A 22,722-nucleotide genomic window follows, 5' to 3' on the forward strand; every position below is an offset into this window, starting at 1 on the left:
AATGAAAATGAAAAAAAATATTTCAGGAGAGAATTCTGCTTTTCAAGAGATGGAAAAGTAAAAGGAAAATACAGTTATGTGATGCAGAGCAAACTTCTTCCAGTCTCTTGCTAGGAAAGACATGCATTTACAGATTTTTTTATCTATCCCTGTAAACCCACAACCACAACATAGATCCCAGAATTAGGGGAGACACAAACTGAAGAAGCAGCTGACCTGAACCGTCACCATTACTCCTGCATTACTTCATGCTCAGTTGAGTTGCTAAGATAACCAGTCTTGCAAGGGTTGAATCCAGAGTGTTTCCAAGAATTGGGTTAATTAGTGAAATATCCTAAAGTTAACTAACTCCCCTGCCAAGAAATGGGCTCTTCCATTTTCCTCACATGATTGTCTAGGCACTTTCACTTTTCCATATATAGGAGCAGCTCAGGGACTGACAGATCAGACTAGGTAGGGATACAGACTTCAGGCACATGCATACTCCTTGCATGCATACACAGATGCAAGCACATGCTGATTTCACACACTGAAATTCAAGTTAGTATAAGAGGTAATAAGTGAAGACAGCAACAGTCCTGCTGATAAACAACCTTCTCCTTTAAGAGAAGGCACTAAAGGTAGGACTCTTCAACCACTGTTTGTAGTAATCCATCAGGAAAAGCATCACAATCATGAATGGGCCGGTGGATGGTTTATGTGATTACACGCTGGATGATGAGGGGGCTTTCATGTTCACATCAGAGTCAGTGGGAGAAGGACATCCAGGTAAGAAACCAGCTCTGGCATATGTGTAAAAAGAATAATATTTTCATTTAAAATGTTTTAAAAGCCTGAAGAAGAATTCATCTGCTATTAATCTTATTATAGAAGTTATTTGTAACAGGGTGCTTTTTACTTCATTTCTATTGGACCTTGTCCATATAAACTATAGAACCGCTATAACTAGGATGCTTCCAACAGGAGTTTACGTGCTTTTGCAGGGTGTGTGTTACACTGAGGAGGGTAGTGGGGTTTATGGTTGCTACTCCTTCCTTTTCATCTGAATTTCTTTCAGTATTACTGTGGAGACACTACCATATCTCTGATTGATAGACTCAAGTTTCACATATGGATAAGAATGCATAGCTTACTTCTCAAGTTCTGTATCTTTATGGGCCCTGTGGAACTGTCCTGCATATATGCTGTGCTCTAAAACTCACCCACGACAAGAATATCTCTAAGCAGGCTATTTTAAAGCCTCTAAAAATCAATGGTCCCAGCAGCTGTACATGGCAAAGTTGGTAACTTTTCCCCCCCTATTCCATCATCATCTGATGCAATATATGGAATTGCTTAAGCAAATAGTGGACAGTTATTTGCTAAACTTTATATATGGTCAGCAGAGCTTAGTTCATTTTTATTGAAAACAAATGTTCATCCGCCATAAACATGCACCTTATGTCAGCAGCAAGTGTTCCCCCAAATGAGGCCAGGGGACAATAGACTGTTTGATGTCCTGAAAAGTGTATTTATTTTAGAAGCTGATTTAGCATCCTGTACCTTTTGCTTTTTCAAGTCTGTACTCATGTTTTGTGATTAAATCATAAATGGGTGGAATGACATAGCAGAGAATAAAAAGGTCGGCTGTGAGAATTTTATGTGTATAATTCTGACACTCTTCTATAGTATTAACTTACTACTGCAAATCAAATCCATGGCTGATGCAATTGAGTACACCTCTGCCACTGTCAAGGCAGCTACATCAGGTTAAGCCAGTTGGGGTTCTTTCTGATGTAACACAATCAGAAAATGACAACCACATTCGGTCCTTGGGACATAGGTCCCATCTCAAATTTATATATAATTACGTCCAGCGTCTGTAGCGCAATGTAGTTTCATAGGAAAAATAACATTATACAATATGGTAATTTTAAATTGATGATGGTATTTCCAGACATGACAGGTCACAATTTATGCAACTCAAATCATTATTTTTAATCCCCCTGGGGCAATAATAGATAAGTCTCAGAACACGAAGAGTTTAACTGAGTCCCTAGGTTTAGCTTTGTCCCATGGTTTCCTTCCTTTACCAATTCTCTTTTTGTCTTGTTTCTTGTTTTAGAATTTGGCCTGTTTTTTAGTTCTTATTCACATTCCCGTCTTTATTTCCCAAAACTCTATTGGCCCTCAGTAGGCCTTCTTTTAAGGCCCATGAGCATTATTTTCCTCCTGCGCTGAAATACGCCGCAGGCCATTGAGAAACAACATTACCACTTGTTAGGTTTGTGTACAGCCTCTCGCCTGGCAGATCTCTGGGTACTGTGAGGTGCAAAGTGGCAACCCCAGAGGCTTATTGTAGAGGGAGTGGGAAACTGAAATTACATTTTCAAGACTGTGATGCTTATACTTTCTTAAACAGCCTAGGTCTTCATGTAGGGTACCGAAAACCCTAACACCTATGACAAAGGAAAGATACAGATATTCCAGATCAAGGGAGGACAGGTTGACACTACATAACTCTGGGTGGTCCTACAAATTCTTGTTCCTGAACACAGCCCAGCAATAGGTCTTAATCATCTCAGTGATAGCTCTAGTTCCTGACAGCAAATTGATCACCCTTACATCCTGGCCAACCCCCCTTTTCCCTGTCTGTGGTTTTACATGAGAGGTGTAGACATGCCATTAGGTTTTTATCACCCAGGTAAATCTTGGCTGTTTCTTAAAATGGGTCCCAGTGTTCTGACGCTGTAGTTGGGCTTCTGACATTATCAGTAGCACTAGCATTTTATTGTGAGTTCTGAGTTCCTCTGTTTGATACCAAATGGATAATTTGCGTGTTCTTGATTCTTTCTCTTCTGTACATGATAGTATAATTTTGCTAGAGGGCATTATGTGAAGTAAAGATCTTGAACCAGATCTTTGTCTGGTGGAAATTTGAATTGTTCCGATTATATTAGCTAAGGACTGAATACTTTAATGGAGACCTCCTTCTTAATAAACAAAGCAGGAGAAATTACATGCTTATTTAGTTGGCTATACAAAGAACCACCTTATAGCTGTGCAATGCCTAAGAGTTGTGTGTCACTGAGAAGCCCAAATTCCATAGAAGCAAGTAATAGCTGGCAATAATTAACATATAGGTATTACCTATGCTCCCCAAAGACTTTATAGAAGACTCTGTTTATCCCGTCCTCTCAGTCCAAATTCTTCAAAATCACTTGGGTATAAAATTTGGGATTTCCTTCCAGGTCTTTAATCTTGGCATTTAGTGGGGTAAATTCCAAACTCTCTGTAGACTTACATGTGACTTCTTCATTTCAATATAGTAAAAGCACATAGATAGTAGCATGGAGAAGAGATTTTTTTTAGATAGCTGTTTTCTGTCACTGCTCCATTTTGCTTTGTCCAGTAGTGTCTGTCCGTGCTGCACAATGGTTTCACTGTGCTTTGAAAGGCATTGTGTGTTTCTCTGACCCACAATGTCTTACAGGTGCCAAACCACTTAGGATTAATTCCTTCCCCTATCTGGTGTGACTTCAGGTGGAATTGCCTGCAAACAGAATGTCATTCAGTTTCCCAGTAAGTATCAAGGAGTCTCTTTAAAAATATAAGAGAAAACATCTGCTAAAAGCACCCTCAGATTTTTCAACCATATTAAAAGCATATGTTTTATCTTCTCGATATTCACAGAAAAAGAATCACAAAAGGGAAAACAAACAAACAGAAAATGCAGATCTTTTCAGCAGGTTGATGCTTGCATGTTGTCCTGGGTTCAGCTCATATCTAATATTATATATACTTAACAATATACATAATACTTCAGTAAACTGTGTATTGAACAAAGAGAACAGATGTACAAGATATTTAAACAGTGTAGTGTTAATATTGAAGTACAACTGCAGTTATCAATTAGCGCTCCTCAAGAATCTTTTAAATAGGAAAAATGTAATACAGCACAATTCAGCTATTTGAATCTTTCTAGTGAAACTTTTTTTGGTGGAAAGCTTATTTTTTGATGAAGTGCTCGTGATAAGTATCTGTGTTTCTTGACTCTCTTAATTTTTCACCAGAAAACTGAGACTTGCTCAGTTTATCAAATTTGAACATATAATTTCAGCTTCTAGTTTAAAATAATTTTTTTTCTGTTGATATAAATAATGTATCATTAAAAATACCAAATTTTATTTTGATGATCACAGGTTTTTAAGAAAATCAACCTTACCTTTTGAAATGTTCAATGTTTATTATATTTACAACACCATCAAAGCCAGAATTGTGGTTGTACCTGTTTGTTGTTCTTCAGGGGGCGGAGCTTTTTTGAATTAAATTTTCAGTTGTTACTGCTATTCATAGATTTGTGTGTGTGTGTGTGTGTGTGTGGTGAATCCATGAAACTGAATTCTTGGGGAGGTCCTGAGAACTTGCAGATGTCACAGCTTGTGTTAGGCTCTTACATAGTCTAGATTCACATATTAAACTTATGTCCAACTGTCTGGAAAACTGTGAAGCTCCTTCTAATTATTGGAGATCACTTTTGTTGTTGAATGCCTCCTTTGCTTCATAATTTGTCAACTGGGCATTTGAGTAGGGTTTATCATCAGGTCCCCTAGACTCATTCACTCCTTTTATAGTTAGCAAGAGCTGTTTTACAGCTAATTGACATCTCTGCCATAAGACTGGGTCTGTGGGATGATTGGATTTCATGAAAAGAATTCATGGTTAGCTAATACTTTCCTGTTCAGTCAAGGAATCCTCAGCCTAGACATCCTTTTGCAATATTTATCCTATTGGATAGTAATTCACTACATGAAGGTATGCATGAACTGAATTCTTACATATTACATCATTTTTTTAGACGATAATGCCTCACCAGAGGTGGTCCATTATGCTTTCCCTGTTTCCAAAAGAGAAGGAACACAAAAAGGAAGGAAATAATGGAAAAACATATCCTGCCACATTTAGCAGCTAATAAGAGAAATGGGATGGTTGAGATGAGAAATTTAAATAACAGAATGAAGGGTGCACAAAGCCTCCTAAGCATTGCTAAAAATAGAATGCCTGGTTTTATTTTACACCAGAGACCTTTACTAATAGGCATGCCTTTAATTTAATGCATTAATCAGCCAATCATCCAGCTAGATTTCTCTTTCCACTCTTGGTAGATATATCTGTATTTGGATCTAGTTGCACTAGAACTGCTGGTTGTTGCACTAACAATCAGATATGACATGAATTGTCAAACTGATTTGTCTCAGCCTATTTTAATCTAAAGGTGTGCTATCAGCATAGTCGATTAAATTATTCTAATTTATCATTTTAATTGATTAAATTCTCACATAGATTTTAAAGACCAGAAGGGACCTCTGACATATAAACTGGTCTAACCTTCATACACAGGTAATAATATTTCGTGCAAGAATTCTTCAAACGTGCTAGTAAATGATGGTTGAATTTCATTCATGCCTTTTAAAAAGATATCCAATTTTCATCTAGAGATTTGAAGGAACAAGGAATCCTGCATACCTCTAGATGAATGGTTTCAATGGCTCTCACTTTTTAAAAATTTTCCTTTTTGAATCTTTATCTTTCGTTCTTTAATTTTCAGCTCTCAACTGAAATAGTTACATTATTGTCCATCAGACAAAACCTTTTCTCTCAGCATATTATTTTTAGTTTTTTAGAGCTTGTGATCCCAATGCCTATAAGGATTTCCTCTGGCAGGTTGCCTTTCCTTCAGCCTTTCAAAACTAGATTGAGCTTGATTGATTTCATCCTGTAAGATACAGACTTTCCAATTTGGGGACATTCTTCTCAGTGTGTCCTAAACCTTCCCGCAGCTTCTTAAGGTCACCTTTGGAATACCACCACCAAAATCCAGTATTTCTGTAGCAGTCTCACTAATGCTATTGTATGGAGATAATTTCATTTCTATGGATGACTGTTCATCTAGTTTTCTGTCATGATCTTTTCAGTGTAACAGTTTTGTAAGACAAACTCTCCCCTTCTGTAAATGTGGACTATGCTTTTTGTTCATGAATGTTTGCTGTGTTATTGCTCTGAGAGGGAAGCAAAAGAGCTGTTTTTCTATCTACCAATATCCATGAAATACTGTAGATACTAATGATAGAGTTCATGCAAACCCCCCCCCAAAACATGAAAACATCCTGTTAAATCTTCACTTATTGATTTCACTGCATATTATGGTTAATGTTCCCTTGAGACATTTCATGAAAGTTTTAGTTCATAAATGAATTTCAACCACAGCACACAAAACCAACATAAGGTCCTTTGTACCAGATGGGTGCCACGAGGAGAAATGAGGATGAATTAGTCATACAGGATTACCTGTACTCTTCTTGAATGTTTTGGAAAGAATCCATGTAATATCCCTGTATGTGCCATACAGGGAACTTAGGCAAACATGGGACACTGGCATTTAATGCAGGTGAGACATGCTTCATGTGGAGCAAGGACAGGGATAAAGGTTGTTCCTGGCATAGAAACTCTGGGTGGTGAAAAAAAGACTACAAAGCAGTCCCAATCACTAGGAGTTTACTGTGGGGCATTGGACCTGCACTAAGAAGGTCATCCTATCCCAGTTGCTCTGTTGTCCCACCCAGGTAATAAAAAATTACATATTTTCATCAACAATTTTTGGTTTTATGCTTGAAAATATGGCTGTATTTCCTTAGAAAAATGGAAACTTTGAAGAGAGCAAGCAGAGAGACATTTTAATCACACCTGCCACCTTTGTCCCCAGTCCTGCTAAAAAAGGTTTGTTTGGACTTCTAACTAAATTGCAAGAATGGTGTCTGATTCTTGTTTGGTAATAATTGTCCCAAATTTAGTAATCCCTGTACAGTACTTGCAAGGCTGAAAGTTCCAATGCAGCCTACATTTGCTAATTGTCTTTTGTGTTCATTCTTTTTGTGTTGAAGTGGTTAATAAGGGAGATAAGAGTGTCAGAATGACATTAGTTCTCTAGTCTTTGATTTGTCCCTCTCAGCTAAATGTACACATTCCTTATGAAAAAAAATGAGAATTTGACTTGAGGTTAAATGTATTAAAAGTCTCTAATGACATAATCTTACAAAACATTGCTTTCCAACAGATTGTGTTGCAAATGGCAAGGCAGGAGATTAATTTATTTTGCCACACAGCATGTTATGGCAACATCTAAACATAGTATGCAATACTAGACTTTTTTAAAGACGATAAAATTAAATTATATGAGAAAAATTACCGTCTTCATGTAGAAGGCATTGTTATGGCTGCTGCCCTTTTGTGTTCATTAGATTAGCTACATTATTTGATTAAGATTCATTATTCATTTAAAAGGTAAGAAAAGACAGAAAGAAAAAGAAAATATTATTATGATAAAGCTGAGCTGAAAACTTTGTATTTGGGATGTAACTGAAGATATGCTCAAGATTTACCTCAGGCAAACTTCAGTTGGTAATCCCTTCTTGTCTCTGTGGGTGTTACTCACTGCCCTGCCTTAGGTGGGCTGCAGGGTTTATTAGAAGCTGGCATTGCAGGATGGTGGGAAGCAGTAAGAAGGAGCAAACCCAAAACAGCCACTTGACTCTGAGCTGTGCATAATCCGTATTAATCTAAATACTTTCTCAGGCTTTACCAGCAGTGTTGTCAGGTACATGCTAACTTTCTGCTGGGGAGATGGAAGTTGATGGTGGAATATCACCTTCCTGTTAGAATACTACTGATTTAGAGTGCATGCTGTATTGGCTTGTGGTGTTAGAGAAGGAGAAGGCTGGGAGTAAAGCCTCTTAGCCTCTCAGGTAATTCTATGCATAACATACTTGTTTCACACTTAAGTGCAGAAAACTACAGGTAAAGTTGTAGTGAGTATTAGTTTACACCAGTAAGTAAATTCCCCATTGTATCTACTGACTTTGCTTGCAGGATGTTTCATATGTCTTTCTGTTTAGCTAGCTTAAATACTCCAGTAAGAAGCAATAAAAGAATTCCTTGCTGAAATACCTACCTATTCAAAGTGAGGCAGACAGTCTGTGTTTTGTATTGAGTGCTATGGTTTTGAATCACAACTTTGATGTCTTGCAGATAAAATCTGTGATCAAATCAGCGATGCTGTACTAGACGCCCACCTCAAACAGGACCCGAATGCCAAGGTTGCTTGTGGTAAGTTATCTGTTGGTTTAAGTCATCACCTGGTCACTGTTCTTTTTTTATGATGTTTGCAAAGAGTTTAATGCTATTATTTGCTAACTCACTTTACTCTCAAAAAATTACATAAGAATTACAGTCTTCAAGAGAAGGACAGATAAAAAGAAACAGTAAAAGTTTTTATAAAGATTGAAGCCTAAGCAGGCTGTAGAAGGGTAGGATAGTTAATTTTGTGTGTGGACTGAATTTTCCTGGGAGAAACAGATTTGGCTTCATTACAGTGGATTTTTGAAAGAATATTTTAATATTGTTTTGTTGAAAAGTTCACTTACTATATTTAATAAAGTACTAATTTTTCAGTTTAAGTCCCCATAAGTGCTTGTTTTTTTAAATCTCTTCAGAAAGAGTTGTACCGTCCTCTCTCAGGTCATTACCCCAGTTCATGCATTATGTAACTAAACCCCATCTTCACATTCTTCCTCCTGGGACTGGAGGCAAGTTTTCAAAATAGTTGATCACTGATGAGGTTTTTTTAGCTTCAGTATGTATCTCAGAGTGATTAAGTGGATTTAGAAATCACAGTTTAATGCTATTACTTCCCTAAAATCTGTGCATATCACTATATCGTGCTCAGTGCTTTGACCCTCCCATTTGTAAATTGGTCACATTAGTCTTTTCCTTACTTTCAGACATATGGTGAATATGAAAAGAATTTGTTGTAGAAGGAGCTAATAATGCTAAAAATATGGGTAGAAAGGACTTACACTGTATGTATTCAGCAGATCTGTCAAAATCACCATCATCATAGTTATTTGTCTTAGTGGGTAGGGTTATTATGCTGTTGTAATCCTGTTTTCAACTCTCTTCTCAGAGACAGTATGTAAGACAGGAATGGTGTTGCTCTGTGGGGAGATCACATCTCGTGCTATTGTGGATTATCAACGAGTTGTCCGAGATGCAATTAGACATATCGGCTATGATGATTCAGCTAAAGGTTGGTGGAAAAACTCATGAAATCCTTGAAGAGCAAGCAATAGGCAGCTGCAAAACAGGTCTGTCATCACTTCTATATATGGGCTTTAGCAAGCCTGATAAAAACTGAATATCCTGTGTGAAAGCTGCTTACATGGTGCTACGTGATACACTTTCTGGCTTTATCCTAGTGTCCTGGTTTCAGCTGGGATAGAGTTAATTGTCTTCCTAGTAGCTGGTACGGTGCTATGTTTTGAGTTCAGTATGCGAAGAATGTTGATAACACTGATGTTTTCAGTTGTTGCTCAGTAGTGTTTAGACTAAAGTCAAGGATTTTTCAGCTTCTGATGCCCAGCCAGTGAGAAAGCTGGAGGGGCACAAGAAGTTGGCACACGATGCAGCCAGGGCAGCTGATCCAAAGTGGCCAACAGGGTATTCCATACCATGTGATATCATACCTAGTATATATAAACTGGGGGAGTGGGGGTGGGGGATCACCACTTGGGGACTAACTGGGTGTCGATCAGCGGGTGGTGAGCAATTGCACTGCGCATCATTTGTACATTCCAATCCTTTTATTACTGCTGTTGTCATTTTATTAGTGTTATCATTATCATTATTAGTTTCTTCTTTTCTGTTCTATTAAACCGTTCTTATCTCAACCCACGAGTTTTACTTTTTTTCCTGATTTTCTACCCCATCCCACTGGGTGGGGGGGGGGGAGTGAGTGAGCGGCTGCGTGGTGCTTAGTTGCTGGCTGGGGTTAAACCATGACACCCAGTAAGTAGAAAAAACCATCATGTATTAGTTAAAACTGAAAGGGAGTAGGCAGAATATACTTTGAACTGTGCTATTAGGCCAGAACAGTTAACTGCAATTTGAGCCACAGAATCTACCACTCCTCCAAACTTGCGAGAACTCGAATCTTGGTTATTAATTTGGCAAGCTGACTGATGCATCTTGGTGCAAAAGAGACGGAAGAAAGCTAGTTCATTTTGTTGTACCATTATATATTTGTACTGTGGTAGCATCTAGAATTCCCAGGTGTAAAGCAGGTTCTCACTGTGCAAAGTGCTCTGAACAACTCCGCCTACACTGAGGAGTGTGCAGTCCAAATCCAGTTTGTGTAATGTCCAAATGATAAAAAAGACAAAATGCTTTATATACCACACACATTTCACTTTCTGATTTGCCATGTATCTGTTTCTACATTACAAATATTCCAAGTATACTGTTACAGTGAAGTGTATCTTTTAAGAGCTTTTGGTTAAAAAAAAGTTGTTTCCTGCAGTCCTTTAACTTCTATTCAATTTACAGGGAGATTTTGGTGAGAGAATATTATAGCAGCACATCTGCAGGTTACCTCCACCATCACATAACAGCAGTGCTTTCAGAAAACACTGGCAAACCTAGTAGGTCATAAATCTCCTTTTTATCCTAACTGCCAAAAATGATAAGGGGAGATGCAGTGACCCAGTAAAAAACAATTTCTATGCAGAAGTAAAACAAAAAGCTAAAACAAACAATTGCACACAGAAATATAATTTTCTTCTATACATAGCCTACTTAAAAGAGGGTGAAGAGCATTCTTCAAGTGGATAATATGCTTATGGACATGTATATATGTTGTATTGGCTGAACGTGTATTGGTCAGCAGCTGCCAGTAGCTACAGTTCTGGGAAAGGTTGGATTTGGAGAGAAGCAAGTTACTATTAATATACCTATGAACAGGTGGAAAATTTTGCCACAATCTTCTGTAAGTCTTTCAATTTCTTTTTAAAAACCTTTCTTTTGGTCTTTGAAAGTAATGTAAAGTAAATTCCCACTTCCAGATTTGCTGTGAGACTTCAATCTGTGTTTTTTTCTCTGTTTGGGCTCTCACACAAACTCTCACAAGAGGTTTAGGTACAGACACTGCTTTACATGTATTACCAAAAATGTATCGGAGAGCAGAGCCTTCAGTTACTGAAAACATCAGCTCCTAGGAATTTACGTAGAGGTTTTGAATACTATTTATTTGGGAGAGGCTCATTATTTACTTTTTTGACTAGTTTTCTGCAGTTAAACATTCATAATCTGAATTGGCTTGGCACAGGGTGCCAGTGCAAGAGAAAACAAGCAGTAACAAGCAATAAAGGCAACCCTATATACCCCCCCCCCAAAAGGTTTCAAGTGTTGTATTTAACTAAAAAATTAACTAAAAATAGAAGTTAGGTTTTGAGTTCTGAATGTAGTATCCTTCAGAATGAAAATTTTGTCATATGGTTCCATGTTACTTTCCTTAATTGTGACAGAAAAAGCTAATTCAACACTATTCTTTTTTCCAAATAGGCTTTGACTACAAGACTTGTAACGTTTTAGTGGCACTGGAACAGCAGTCACCTGATATTGCCCAAGGTGTTCATCTACACAGGGATGAAGAGGATGTTGGTGCTGGAGATCAGGTAGACATAACATTACATCTAAAAACATCAAAGCTGTTTGAATGGAAAAAGTTTACCCCGTCTTATTGCCCTATTTTCTAAATCAAAACCCACGTGAAAATTTCCACACTTCCATCTTGGGCTACCCCAGAATAAAAAAAAAAAAAAAAATTATTAAAACAGTTGGAAGTTCTTTGAGGGCAGGCTTTTGCCTGGTGTTCGTTATAGCACTCCATGCAAGTCAGGAGAGCTCTGGCAGTTTGTAGTAGCTGAGGATGTGTCCTTTAGAACTTAGCAAAGTTTTTTTGCTTATGCATTTCATGTTTTTGTTGAGTAGCTTTAGATTCCTTAGACCATTAATCTTGCAGCCAGCCTTGTCTTCTAAGATGGAATAAACAAAGGATCTTTTCACTTTCACAGAGCTCTTGAGATTTTACACAGCAAAAAATTAGGCAATGTTTCAACTGTCTTCAGCAGTAGTGCAATGAAGGCAAATACACCAGGGTACTTCTAATTCTCACTTATTTCCCAGAGGCAGCTATTATAATAGGTGTTCCACGTAATTAAGGCTGTCCAAGCTGCATTTATATGAGCTAAATAACATATGTAGATAATTATGGTATGTTCCCAAGAGAAAGATGCTAACATAAAAACTCCATAATCTGACTGATGCCAGTATGAGTGAGTTTAACATTTACAGTAGTTATCGTTGGTAGCAATATCCAGTTTATAACAATGCTGTTGAGAACCATAAGTGGAGATATCAGAGTCCAGGAGCCAAGCTAATATTGTTCAAAAAACCCTTGAGGACTAAATTAACATGCTTTTATGCTGTCATGGGGACATAATACTACATAAAATGAAAAGATATCTGACTTTCTTTGGCACTTTGATGGCCTCCCTTCCCATTGTACCAAAGTACCTTCCTGTCTTTTTTCTTTTTTTATCACAACATACACTGGATGAGGAGAAAGAAAATGCTGCTAACTCTTTAACAAATGATAATCTGATGCAGGGGACATGACTGAATAACAGTAGAAGCTGTGACTAGAAGCATGTGGCATTGAAAGTCCGAGGCAGGTGCCTTAAACTGTTGACTAGTACGTCCTTCATGGAGTATTCACATCCCATTCCACTGAAATTTCAGATGCGAGCTGCAATATACGTGTGTCTCTATTCATACATAAAAGCCTCTACAACTTTTCCAGACTAATGATAACACCTTTCCGATGACAGAACAGTCCTCAAATTGTTTTGCTCTAATAATTTTTTTTCTGTGAAAGAACCTGATTTTTTCACAGAAACATCTCCATTTTTGTCCAGGTTTCCAGATCAACATGTAAACCTTCAGGCTTTCAGTGAAAAATTCTAGGAACGTAGTTTGTTTCTCATTACACTGTAACATGTTGGAGCCTGATCTGAGTTTAGGCTTCTTGCACTGTAATGTAAAGCAGCAGAAAGTAAACCTGAGGGTACTGTTTACTCTTTGCTTCAGATGAAATCTCATTGCCTTTGCTTGTGGTGCTTTTAATAGTGACTGAAGTATATCTTCTCCTCCTGTAGGGTTTGATGTTTGGTTATGCAACAGATGAGACAGAAGAATGTATGCCTCTGACAATTATTCTTGCTCATAAACTGAATGCCAGGTTAGCAGAGCTGAGGCGTAATGGAGAACTTCCTTGGCTGAGGCCTGACTCTAAGACACAGGTAAATACTGCTATGGATAGTCCAGATAGTTGAAAACTAACACTTTTTCTTTCCAGGAATCTTAAATATTTTTAAAGACAGCAAGTGATGGTGTTCAGAGTATCAGGATAACCTACAAATAGCAGATATATAACCTACAAGTAGCAGGTAAAGCATAGCCACCACTTATGATACTGTCTCCTTGACAGTTGGAAAATGGTTAACCTGTATCGGAGTGCTAGGAGCAGCACTTAACCACCTACCAGGGAAGAAACATTTAACCCTTCAGACCTAAGCCATCTGTGCTCGTTGAAAAAGTGACAGGAGATCCAAAGGATTTATTTGTTTTTAGGGATTCGGGCTGGCCTTTTTGAAGATGCACTGAGAACAAAAATTTCTGAGGCTTGGGAGTTTCGCCGGAAATCCCAACCAAAAGGCACATTTTGGGAAATTTCAGAGAAAATCAGATTGTCCTTACTGAATCTTTCCCCCCCCCCTCAGCACAGCAAAAATGAAGTGTGAGAAAATAGGCTTCATTTCTCCTACCGTGGCAACAATGTGAGCAATGATCATTAGCATGTCAGCATTGACATTTTGCTACAATTTTGCTCTTGGAATAGCATAGCATGATGTTTGATGTAGACCAGTTATACACCTTACAGCAACTTTGTTTTTTCCTTCTTCCTTCTCCCTGTTCTATGCAGGTCACGGTTCAGTATATCCAGGAGAATGGAGCAGTCATCCCAGTGCGTGTTCACACCATTGTGATATCTGTGCAGCATGATGAAACCATTTCGCTGGAGAATATGCGCAGAACCCTGAAGGATCGTGTGATCCAAGCTGTTGTCCCTGCAAAATACTTGGATGAGAAAACTATTTATCACCTTCAACCTAGTGGACGTTTTGTTATTGGAGGGCCTCAGGTTTGTGTTTTATTATGTTGGTGCTTTTATCAGCTTGCTTTTGTCATTGAGTGTGTGTCTTAAAAGAAATGCTCAGCTTTTTGGCATGTCTGTCCTAGGGTGTAAGAAGCAAGCTGCCTAGTGGAAGTTTTAACTGTGGTTGTATGTGGGAGAAGCACCCAGGGTTTCATGTGCAGTATGCCAAAGTAACCTCTGAGGGCATGGTTATATCATACATGTGTTGTGACTAGGCAGGCAAGTTGAGCTGAATCTTACATTGTCCGTGGAATGTATAGCCCAGCTCTGGGTTTCCTCAAACACTCTCAAGTCCAGCACTGAGACAAGCAATCCTTTCTCTTGGAAAGCACTCCTTACAGAGAGCTGGACAACAGAAGGTTTACTTCTCTTAGAGCGAACCTGATTTTCAGATCTGTACAGCTTGCACTGTTCTGCCTGACACCAATGAGAGCTGAAGGTGTTCAACTGTTCTGAAAATCAGCCCTTGATAGGCTTCTCCTGGTGAGAAAACAGATGTTGCTTTTGCTTTATCTAGGCAATGCAGGAGCTGGGATTTATAATGTGATCCTGCACTCACAGAAGTCAGACAGAACTTCCACTCTCTGTAGGATCAGGACTTTTGAGATTTAGTTTTTGAAAACAAATTCACCATTCCCAATGTTTTAGTCTTCAGTTCCCTTCAGAACTATCACAGCAAAATTTCAAAGCTCCTTCCTGAAATTAGGTCCAATTTTACAACAAATCCAAGCAGACATTGGTTTTCCTTTGCTGTTCAAATTCATTCATTTACTGGAATTTGCCAGAATTATTTCTAAGGTGCTGTGTCTTTTCTACATCAGTGCCATGGAACAGGTAGGAAGGTCTTGAGATTAATCATTATAATAATGATTATACAAAAAATTTATTTTTGTGTAGTTGAATTGGTTGTATCACTGTAATTTTGTGTATCATTGACATCCTAGACTATGGACAAATGGAGAGGCAAACTTGAGCTGTAACTTGGTGCCAATGAACCAATGTGGAAGGCTACACATACAAAAATTTTCATGTGTGCACTGGACTGCACCCATTAAAAATGTAAATCTTTTAGGTGTGCAATGAACTGCACCCATTTAAAAATGTCATATAATTACATTTGGTAAGCCAACCAGGAATACCTTTTCTACTCTTGTGGTGGAACTGTAATGCTTATGTTTGCACATACAAACACAGGCATGTTGCAGTGTATATTTGCTGCTTTTAAAACCTGGGATAAGTTTACTTAATATGGGTCATTCTGCCTGTGTGTCCATGGCCTTACAACAGCTATCATCACTTGTGCAATTTACAATAGCATTGTGGCAACCAGAAAATAACTGTTCCGTGTCTTTTACGTCTTCAACTTTCTGATTACTTTTCATAAGAGTATTACTCAGTTTTATTTTTAACAACACTAGCTATAGAAGGCTATCTTAATCTCCAGCTCAGTTCATCTAAGGGAGGCACATGTATTTCACCTGGGATTTTCACCTTATGTTTTTGAGCCCGGTGGTACCTTGAATTCGGGCTATGGCAAAATTAGTAATTTTGCTATCACCATTTTCCCAACAGCAACACCCGCTGGTACCGTGAGGACATTACAGCTCGTCGCAAAAGTGACTTCCACATGCTTTACAAATGCATTTGTGCTCTTTCAGCACCTTTAAAAAGAGGTGTGTGGGGGTTTTTTTCCTTTCAGCTGTCCATTTCTCTTCTTCTCACTCAGTTCTGCAGTCAAGTCATGATGGCACACAAGGTGTTATTGCAACTGTCTGTGCCATCAAATTAAGGTTTGAGTCAAGCAGAAGAACCCCAGGAGGACAGGATCCTTTAAACAAGTTCAGCTATCTACAATTCAGATTAACATCTTGCTGCTTTCTTAGCAGAATGGAACAAACAGTTCCAAAGGTTTTCTTCTGTGTATATGCACAGTCTTTCTAAGAAAAACTTTGACTTTCCGCTTGTGTTTGCCATGCAAACATTCCAGCAGTTGCATTTTACTGACATGATATTCTGTAGACAAAGAATTTCAAACCTGCCTGCACAGGTGGAGACTGAGTTTCAAATTTGAGCATGATTCCATTCACACCAGAAAGCTTAAGCATTTAATAAATTGGGGGGTCAGACAATTAGTCACATACTGATCAGCTAACCAAGATCAAATGAAAATATCAAGTACTTGTGAGGAGCAATCAGGATAGCTGTGTAGGTAGCTAGAAGGTTATCTGCACTTCCTTATTTAATATTTTAGAATATTGATCTGTAAGTATCTGTTCTTAGAAAAGAGTAATCCTTCTTTCTCAATTACTGCTTACTGCTCCATACCTGTTGTGTATAGTTTAAATTAGACTATAAATATTTTGGGGCTGGAAATATGTTTTTTAGCACATATTTGTATGACAGTCTCTGTTATGATACTGCACTGGAAGTGTTGGGTGCCAGGCTCCATGTAATGATGTATAAGGTAGCACTGACATACCTTTCGATGGTATATACAAAAAAGACATCTACTATTTAATATTCACATAACTTCAGATTTTGACCAAAAGGTATGAAAGCCTGATTTTTTATTTTTTTAAATGGTGTAAAATCTGTCACTGGTTCTTATATGGCACGTAGTTTGTTAGCAATATTCTGTAATCAGTTGGATGTGATACATAGGTCACTTCTAAACCAAAATTTCCACATTGTCTAGAATATTTACTTTTGAAACAGGCAGTGCATGCTCTAGCTACCTAGATGTAAACCTGATTAGTTGATTATCAAACACAACTCGTGAATGGCTTGTCTTATGAATCTGGCTTTAAAGAACATTTATAGCCACTGTTGTAGCTCGGTGAGGCAAGTCCATTCCTTCAGCTACCCCACAGCAATCCATATATGGTGAACTTACTTACACGTTGTTGTAGTCTTCTGAAGGATGCATAGCATTATAATAAAATTGATTGTAAAATGGACAAATTCTTTTGCTGATTCAGGGTGATGCTGGTGTTACTGGTCGAAAGATCATTGTGGATACTTACGGTGGCTGGGGAGCCCATGGAGGTGGTGCCTTTTCTGGCAAAGACTACACGAAGGTGGACCGCTCAGCTGCGTACGCAGCCCGTTGGGTGGCCAAGTCTCTTGTGAAAGCTGGGCTCTGTCGCCGTGTTCTGGTTCAGGTATGGTTTGCTGTGAATGTTGCTTTTCTCAAAACAATTTTTCCTTTTCAGCCTTACCATACACATTGTACGAGACATTGTAGTAGAAGCAGTCTTGGTGATGGCTTGGGGTTGAAGAAAGAAGACCTTGATGGACTTGGTTCAAGACCACTGTAATGTCACTAAATAGTCCATCAGCTTCTTGAAGCTGGAACTTTTCATTTCACTTTCATTTTATTGGCTGTTTTTCTGGACATTTATCGATCCCTCAACCCTCTGACACTTATCGTCATGGAAATGAGCATGGGGTGACTGGATAATGGGGAAGAAAGTTATCCAGACACCTCAGCATTTTCAAAGTTTTCTCTTTTTTTCTATGAATACAGATTGTGCAAATACAGGAAGTGAAAGAGAGGCCTTAGTTTTCCTAAGATGGTTCATGAATTAATGCTTTGTTCTGTTGCATACTGTTGCCCACTGAGGTGCTGTGTTTATTTGCTAACTAGGGTGTCTTTTTGCCATAGGTTTCTTATGCTATTGGAGTTGCTCATCCACTGTCCATTTCACTGTTCACTTATGGAACTTCCCAAAAAACAGAGAAAGAGCTGCTGGACATTGTGCACAAAAACTTTGATCTTCGGCCTGGAGTCATTGTCAGGTATAGAAACACACAAAAAGGAAAATACCTTGGTGATCACAACCTAGAAATGATTTATTGCAACCCCATTACATGCTACAATGTAAGAGTCAGCCTCTTGAACTAGCATGGGATTGTTCCATGCAGTACAAAAGAGACTTTATCTCATTCTGTCATGCTGTGAGTCTTCACAGGTGATACTTTTTATGGATCTACCAGTGTGCCATATCTTTTAAGATAACAGATGTACTTTTCAAGTTTCATATGAAGCATATACTTTCAGCATTTGGCCTTATATAGTACGTGGAATTCAAATAAAAAAAAATAACTTTTGTATTCCAAGAATTTTAAGTTACTTTGCTGCGAAAAAAATATATGTTTTGTTTTACAAAAGGAATTGAAGGTTATTTCACCTTTTCCATTAAAATTATTATTTCTCAATAGTAAGGACTTTTCCTGTAGCCCTAAAGTACTTCACGTTTAAGTTTTGTTGTCACTTTTATGGTTCTCCATTGGACATGTTCACTGGTATGCTTGCATCTCCAGAATACGCTTGCTAGACTAAGGGCATGAAATGGATATCAACATCAGGATTTTAATGGTAGTTATCATGAAGTATCTTAATGTGAGGAATTTTCTCTTCTTTTTATTATACACACAGGGATTTGGATCTAAAAAAGCCCATTTACCAGAAGACTGCATGTTATGGTCACTTTGGAAGAAATGAATTCTCATGGGAGGTCCCTAAAAAACTTGTGTTTTGACACTAGCAGTCACTCTTTAAACACAGAAAGGAAGAGAAGTCCCCTAATGATGAGGATGTTTCCAAAAATCAAATTTGACGGCTTTGTATTCAACAAAAGGAATTTTAGATTTTTAAATGGAAAGAAAAGGCTATTTTCTTGGAAATAGATTTTTTTGAACCCTCAGTGTCTTTCATTATCTAAGATATAAAGGACAGAGTCTGTTTTTTTAATCAGCATAAGACAACAAAACACAGTTTACTTTTTATTGCTGCTCTGTTGGTTCTTTTGATAAAGGCAAAGTATGACTCAGGTACACAAACCAACAGCTGAACTTCAAACCTTTCATGGGCAAAGGCGAAGACGACTTTCCCAACTTTGACTAAGGATCAGCAGATCTCTAGCTTCTAATTAGACAACGGGAAATTCTGGGGTCCAATTTCCTTACTGGAGTTAGCATTGCATACAGACGGGAGTTGCTTTGATGGGAGAAGGCTGAATATCACATAACTGTATCTCGGCCTCTTTTGTAGAAGATGTTAACATATGTAATATTTAAATCACCTTCACTGCGTATGTGCTGTTACTGTTGAGTTTCAATTTCCTGTGTTTTTGAAACATCAGTGTTCTCCTACAAAACAACAATCGTAGAATAAAAAGTTTTTTTCCTACCACGTATGTAAAGGTGCCTTTTCTTCTATTTTTTTAAATGTTGCAGTATAATGGTCCTTCTCAACTCAGCCTCTTATACTCTTGTAGGATTTTAGTTTACCAACATAATTGAATTTTATTAGATTTTGGAACTGTGATACGAATTTATCTTTCATTACATGTGTGATCACTGTTTAGTCCTTGTGATTAGTAGAAACTTGGTGAAAAAGTATTAGATTTTTATTGTTAACTCTTGGGTTTGTGCTATACAGTATTCCCTCCTATTTTTTGCTCCCAAAAGTTAGGTTTGATGTAATTTTGGAATAAAATAAAGTGCATAGAAATAACTGCAAAACATCAACAAATATATATAGCACAAGGTTAAAATGTGGACCACTCCCCTGCCCACCAAGCAGACTCTCACTGGAGAACTAGCTGTTAGGTGGCTGTGTGTCCCTCCACAGCTGTGGGAGCAAGTCTGCACAGCAAGCATGTCCCTCGTTGTGCCAGTGCTCAGCTACTAAGTCGGGGTACTGTAGCAGGGAACCATCTGAAGACGTGAGCCGAGTAACAACTGGACACCGATACGGTTAAAGTTGTTCTCCCTTTATTGCCCAAATAGCGTGCTTATATACTTTGTCAAGCTAAACATCAGCTGTCCACGCGCCAAAAGCTAAAATATAATTGGTTATACTATCTCTGTCCACGCGCATAAACATAGGACACAATTGGTTATACTAACTCTGTACACGCACCTAAACATAGGACACAATTGGCTACACTACCTAAAACATGCGAAACTTGTCTCAGCCTAATTGGTTAAGATAAACTGCCGAATTGGGGTTCTTCATGCCAAGTTCCCTTTATCTTGGAATGTGCACCTGTGTTCTTCTAATTGGCATCTTTCTATTTTTTTGCCTTCTTGTTTATTCTGTTCAAGGCCTTCTAAAGGCGTCTGAAATGCTTTTGCGACCGTTAGCTAAATATGTGTCCACAACAGGGTACCGGTAACCTGTTACTCCTGCTGGAGGTAGTAACAGCCTCTCCTCTGACAGATCAGGGTCACTGGTGTGCATGGTGGATTGGATATGATCTAGGCTGAGGACAAGGATGTTTCTGTGCTCATGTGCTATATTGTCCTATAAAGTGACAAACTACTTTTGCAAAGGACTGTGGATTCATCCCAGGTTTGTTTAAACTGGGAGGGTGTGAGATCACATTTATCCTCTGCGATCAGGTTGGTTTGTCAATAGGCAACAAGGATGAACTTAATCCTGCACTACAAGGGTTACCTTTGTATGAACCCAAGAGTCACTTACTCCTAGCTTTGTGGTTTAAGCAGCATCCTGTTAGATCTTCTGCACTGGAGAAATGCTGCCACCCCATGTTTCTCTCCTTCTCTCCAAAAAATTCCTTTGTAGAGTGTCTCCCAAACAGACACTGAGGTGGAAAGAGAGTGCCTGACTGTGATGATCATTAAAGAAAAGCTGCCATTCATTCTCTTCAAGTGTCATAAACACAACTTTTATCTGTTCAAGCCAGAAGTTGCTCCACTTCATTCATTATGCTAATGTGCTATATATACTGTGGAAGTTGAGATGAACAAGTAGTAGGTTTATGTGTAGCTCCTGATCTCCCGAGGACTTAGAGCACTAATCAATATGTCCCTCGTTGGACACCTGGATACATTTTGACAGGAAAATAGCTTAAAGTGCAGCTCCATCTTAAAGAACGTATTGGCAAAAATTTCCCAGGGACTATTTTCCCAGCTGCATATTGCTCATCTTGCAAGGAAGAAGACTGTTGTGTGTGTCAGCCTCAAAAACGTAAACTGTTTGGAGCCAGGTCCTATTGGCCTGCCTAGAAATATAAACCTTGGCCTTTGTTATTAAAGACTTGTTATGCTAATGATCTTTTACCCATCGGTAATGTATACAAAGGCATTTTACTAATAGTAAGGAAGTCGCCATTCATGCTGCCACAGAACTGTTTTGTGTAAGTGTCACATACATACCTGTTTATCAAGACATCCTTGAGATGGCATAAGAAGGCACATCTTTGTTAATGCAACGGAGGCCTTGTCATTGGCTTCACTTCTTCAGGATCTCCTGGTCATACTGTGTTATACTACAACTAGCAGAAGCAAGCAAATGAAAAATAAATCAAAAAGAACCCTGAAAAATTGCTGTATAAATAAGTATGTTGCATAATGTAACATGAAAGCAGAATGTCCCTGTCTCAACAAAACCAAACATCTGCAGACAAAATGAACAGCTCTGCTCTGGCAGTGACAATAACAACCATTACAGCATTTGTTGGAGAGGGAGTGCGTGCGTGTCTAGCTGGTTTGGTGGGCAGGCGAGGTCAGCGTGGAGGCTTGGCAGTGGTGGGGGGGGTGACAGGCTGTTGGGTGAAAGGCCGCGACACTGAAGCCCGCAGTTTACAGATGGGGTCAGTCCGTCACACCCCTAGCACCTGAGCGTTATCTGGATAATTGGATTCATCTGCTAGTAAATGTATAGGGTAGAAATGATTGAACGTTTGTGGCAATTTTGCTAGTTATTCAGCTTTTCCCATAAATGGATATAAGCAGATGAGGGTCATGGCTCCATTAAAAAAAAACAAACAAAAACCTACAAATAGAAATACCATGCAGTTGCTGATAGAATATACACACAGAGAGCAGGTATGCAGTTGGCGATTTAAGATACTCACAGAAAGTAGGTTCATGTTCTTGGGACTTTTTTTTTTTTTTTCCCCCTTTTTCTGTTGCTGTTGCTGCTTTGTTTAATCTGTATTTAATAACCCAGAAGCTGGAAATTGGAAACCATAACTTGCTCTCCTTACCAAGTAGCTAACCTCTGGATGCTACAGGATATGGAGCACATCCCCTTGGTCCAAATCAGTTTAGCCATCATTTGATGTTCTGAGCTTTCTGTTGGAGCATGAGATACAGGGTTGAGCCCTGTAGGTAAGGCATACTTATGTCTTCTATATGAATGTGTATATAGAATCATAGAATGGTTTGGATTGTAAAGGACCTTAAAGATCATCTAGTTCAAACCCCCCCTGCCGTGGGCAGGGACACTTTCCATTAGACCAGGTTGCTCAAAGCCCCATCCAACCTGGCCTTGAACACTTCCATACGTGTGTGTGTGTGAGAGACAGACAGACAGCCAAACACAAACAGATGGGGGAGTGGGGAGAGAGCAAGAGCACGCAAGAGTGTGCATACACTAAACATGTTTACAGTAAATCAGTTAATCTGAATTTCCCGGTGGGGTTGGCAGCAGCAGGGAAGCCAGACTGCCTCAGTATGGTACCGAGAAATCTCCCCTTGCCCTCCCTAAACCGTGCTGGCAAACTCTCTGCTGGCTTCCCAGCAAGTTGGGCAATATGCATCTC

The 22,722-nt window shown here is 38.7% G+C and overlaps 1 protein-coding gene across 2 annotated transcripts; it reads left to right on the plus strand.

Annotated features, from left to right (window-relative positions):
* The first annotated feature begins 433 nt into the window (after positions 1 to 433).
* MAT1A (methionine adenosyltransferase 1A) lies at positions 434 to 19,350 on the plus strand. 2 transcript variants are annotated; one of them, XM_052800226.1, is made up of 10 exons: positions 668 to 768; positions 3,473 to 3,561; positions 8,065 to 8,142; positions 8,999 to 9,121; positions 11,431 to 11,543; positions 13,086 to 13,229; positions 13,913 to 14,131; positions 17,125 to 17,307; positions 17,811 to 17,944; positions 18,585 to 19,350. In XM_052800226.1, exons 4-10 carry the CDS (start codon positions 9,019 to 9,021, stop codon positions 18,685 to 18,687), a joined length of 999 nt encoding a protein of 332 aa, XP_052656186.1. In that variant the 5' UTR covers positions 668 to 768; positions 3,473 to 3,561; positions 8,065 to 8,142; positions 8,999 to 9,018; the 3' UTR covers positions 18,688 to 19,350. The 2 variants fall into 2 exon arrangements, with proteins under 2 accessions (XP_052656185.1, XP_052656186.1); XM_052800225.1 differs by lacking the exon at positions 3,473 to 3,561 and having other exon boundaries at positions 434 to 768.
* The last annotated feature ends 3,372 nt before the right edge of the window (positions 19,351 to 22,722 follow it).

Source organism: Harpia harpyja, chromosome 10, assembly GCF_026419915.1.
Source record: "Harpia harpyja isolate bHarHar1 chromosome 10, bHarHar1 primary haplotype, whole genome shotgun sequence".
Classification (NCBI taxonomy): Eukaryota; Metazoa; Chordata; class Aves; order Accipitriformes; family Accipitridae; genus Harpia; species Harpia harpyja.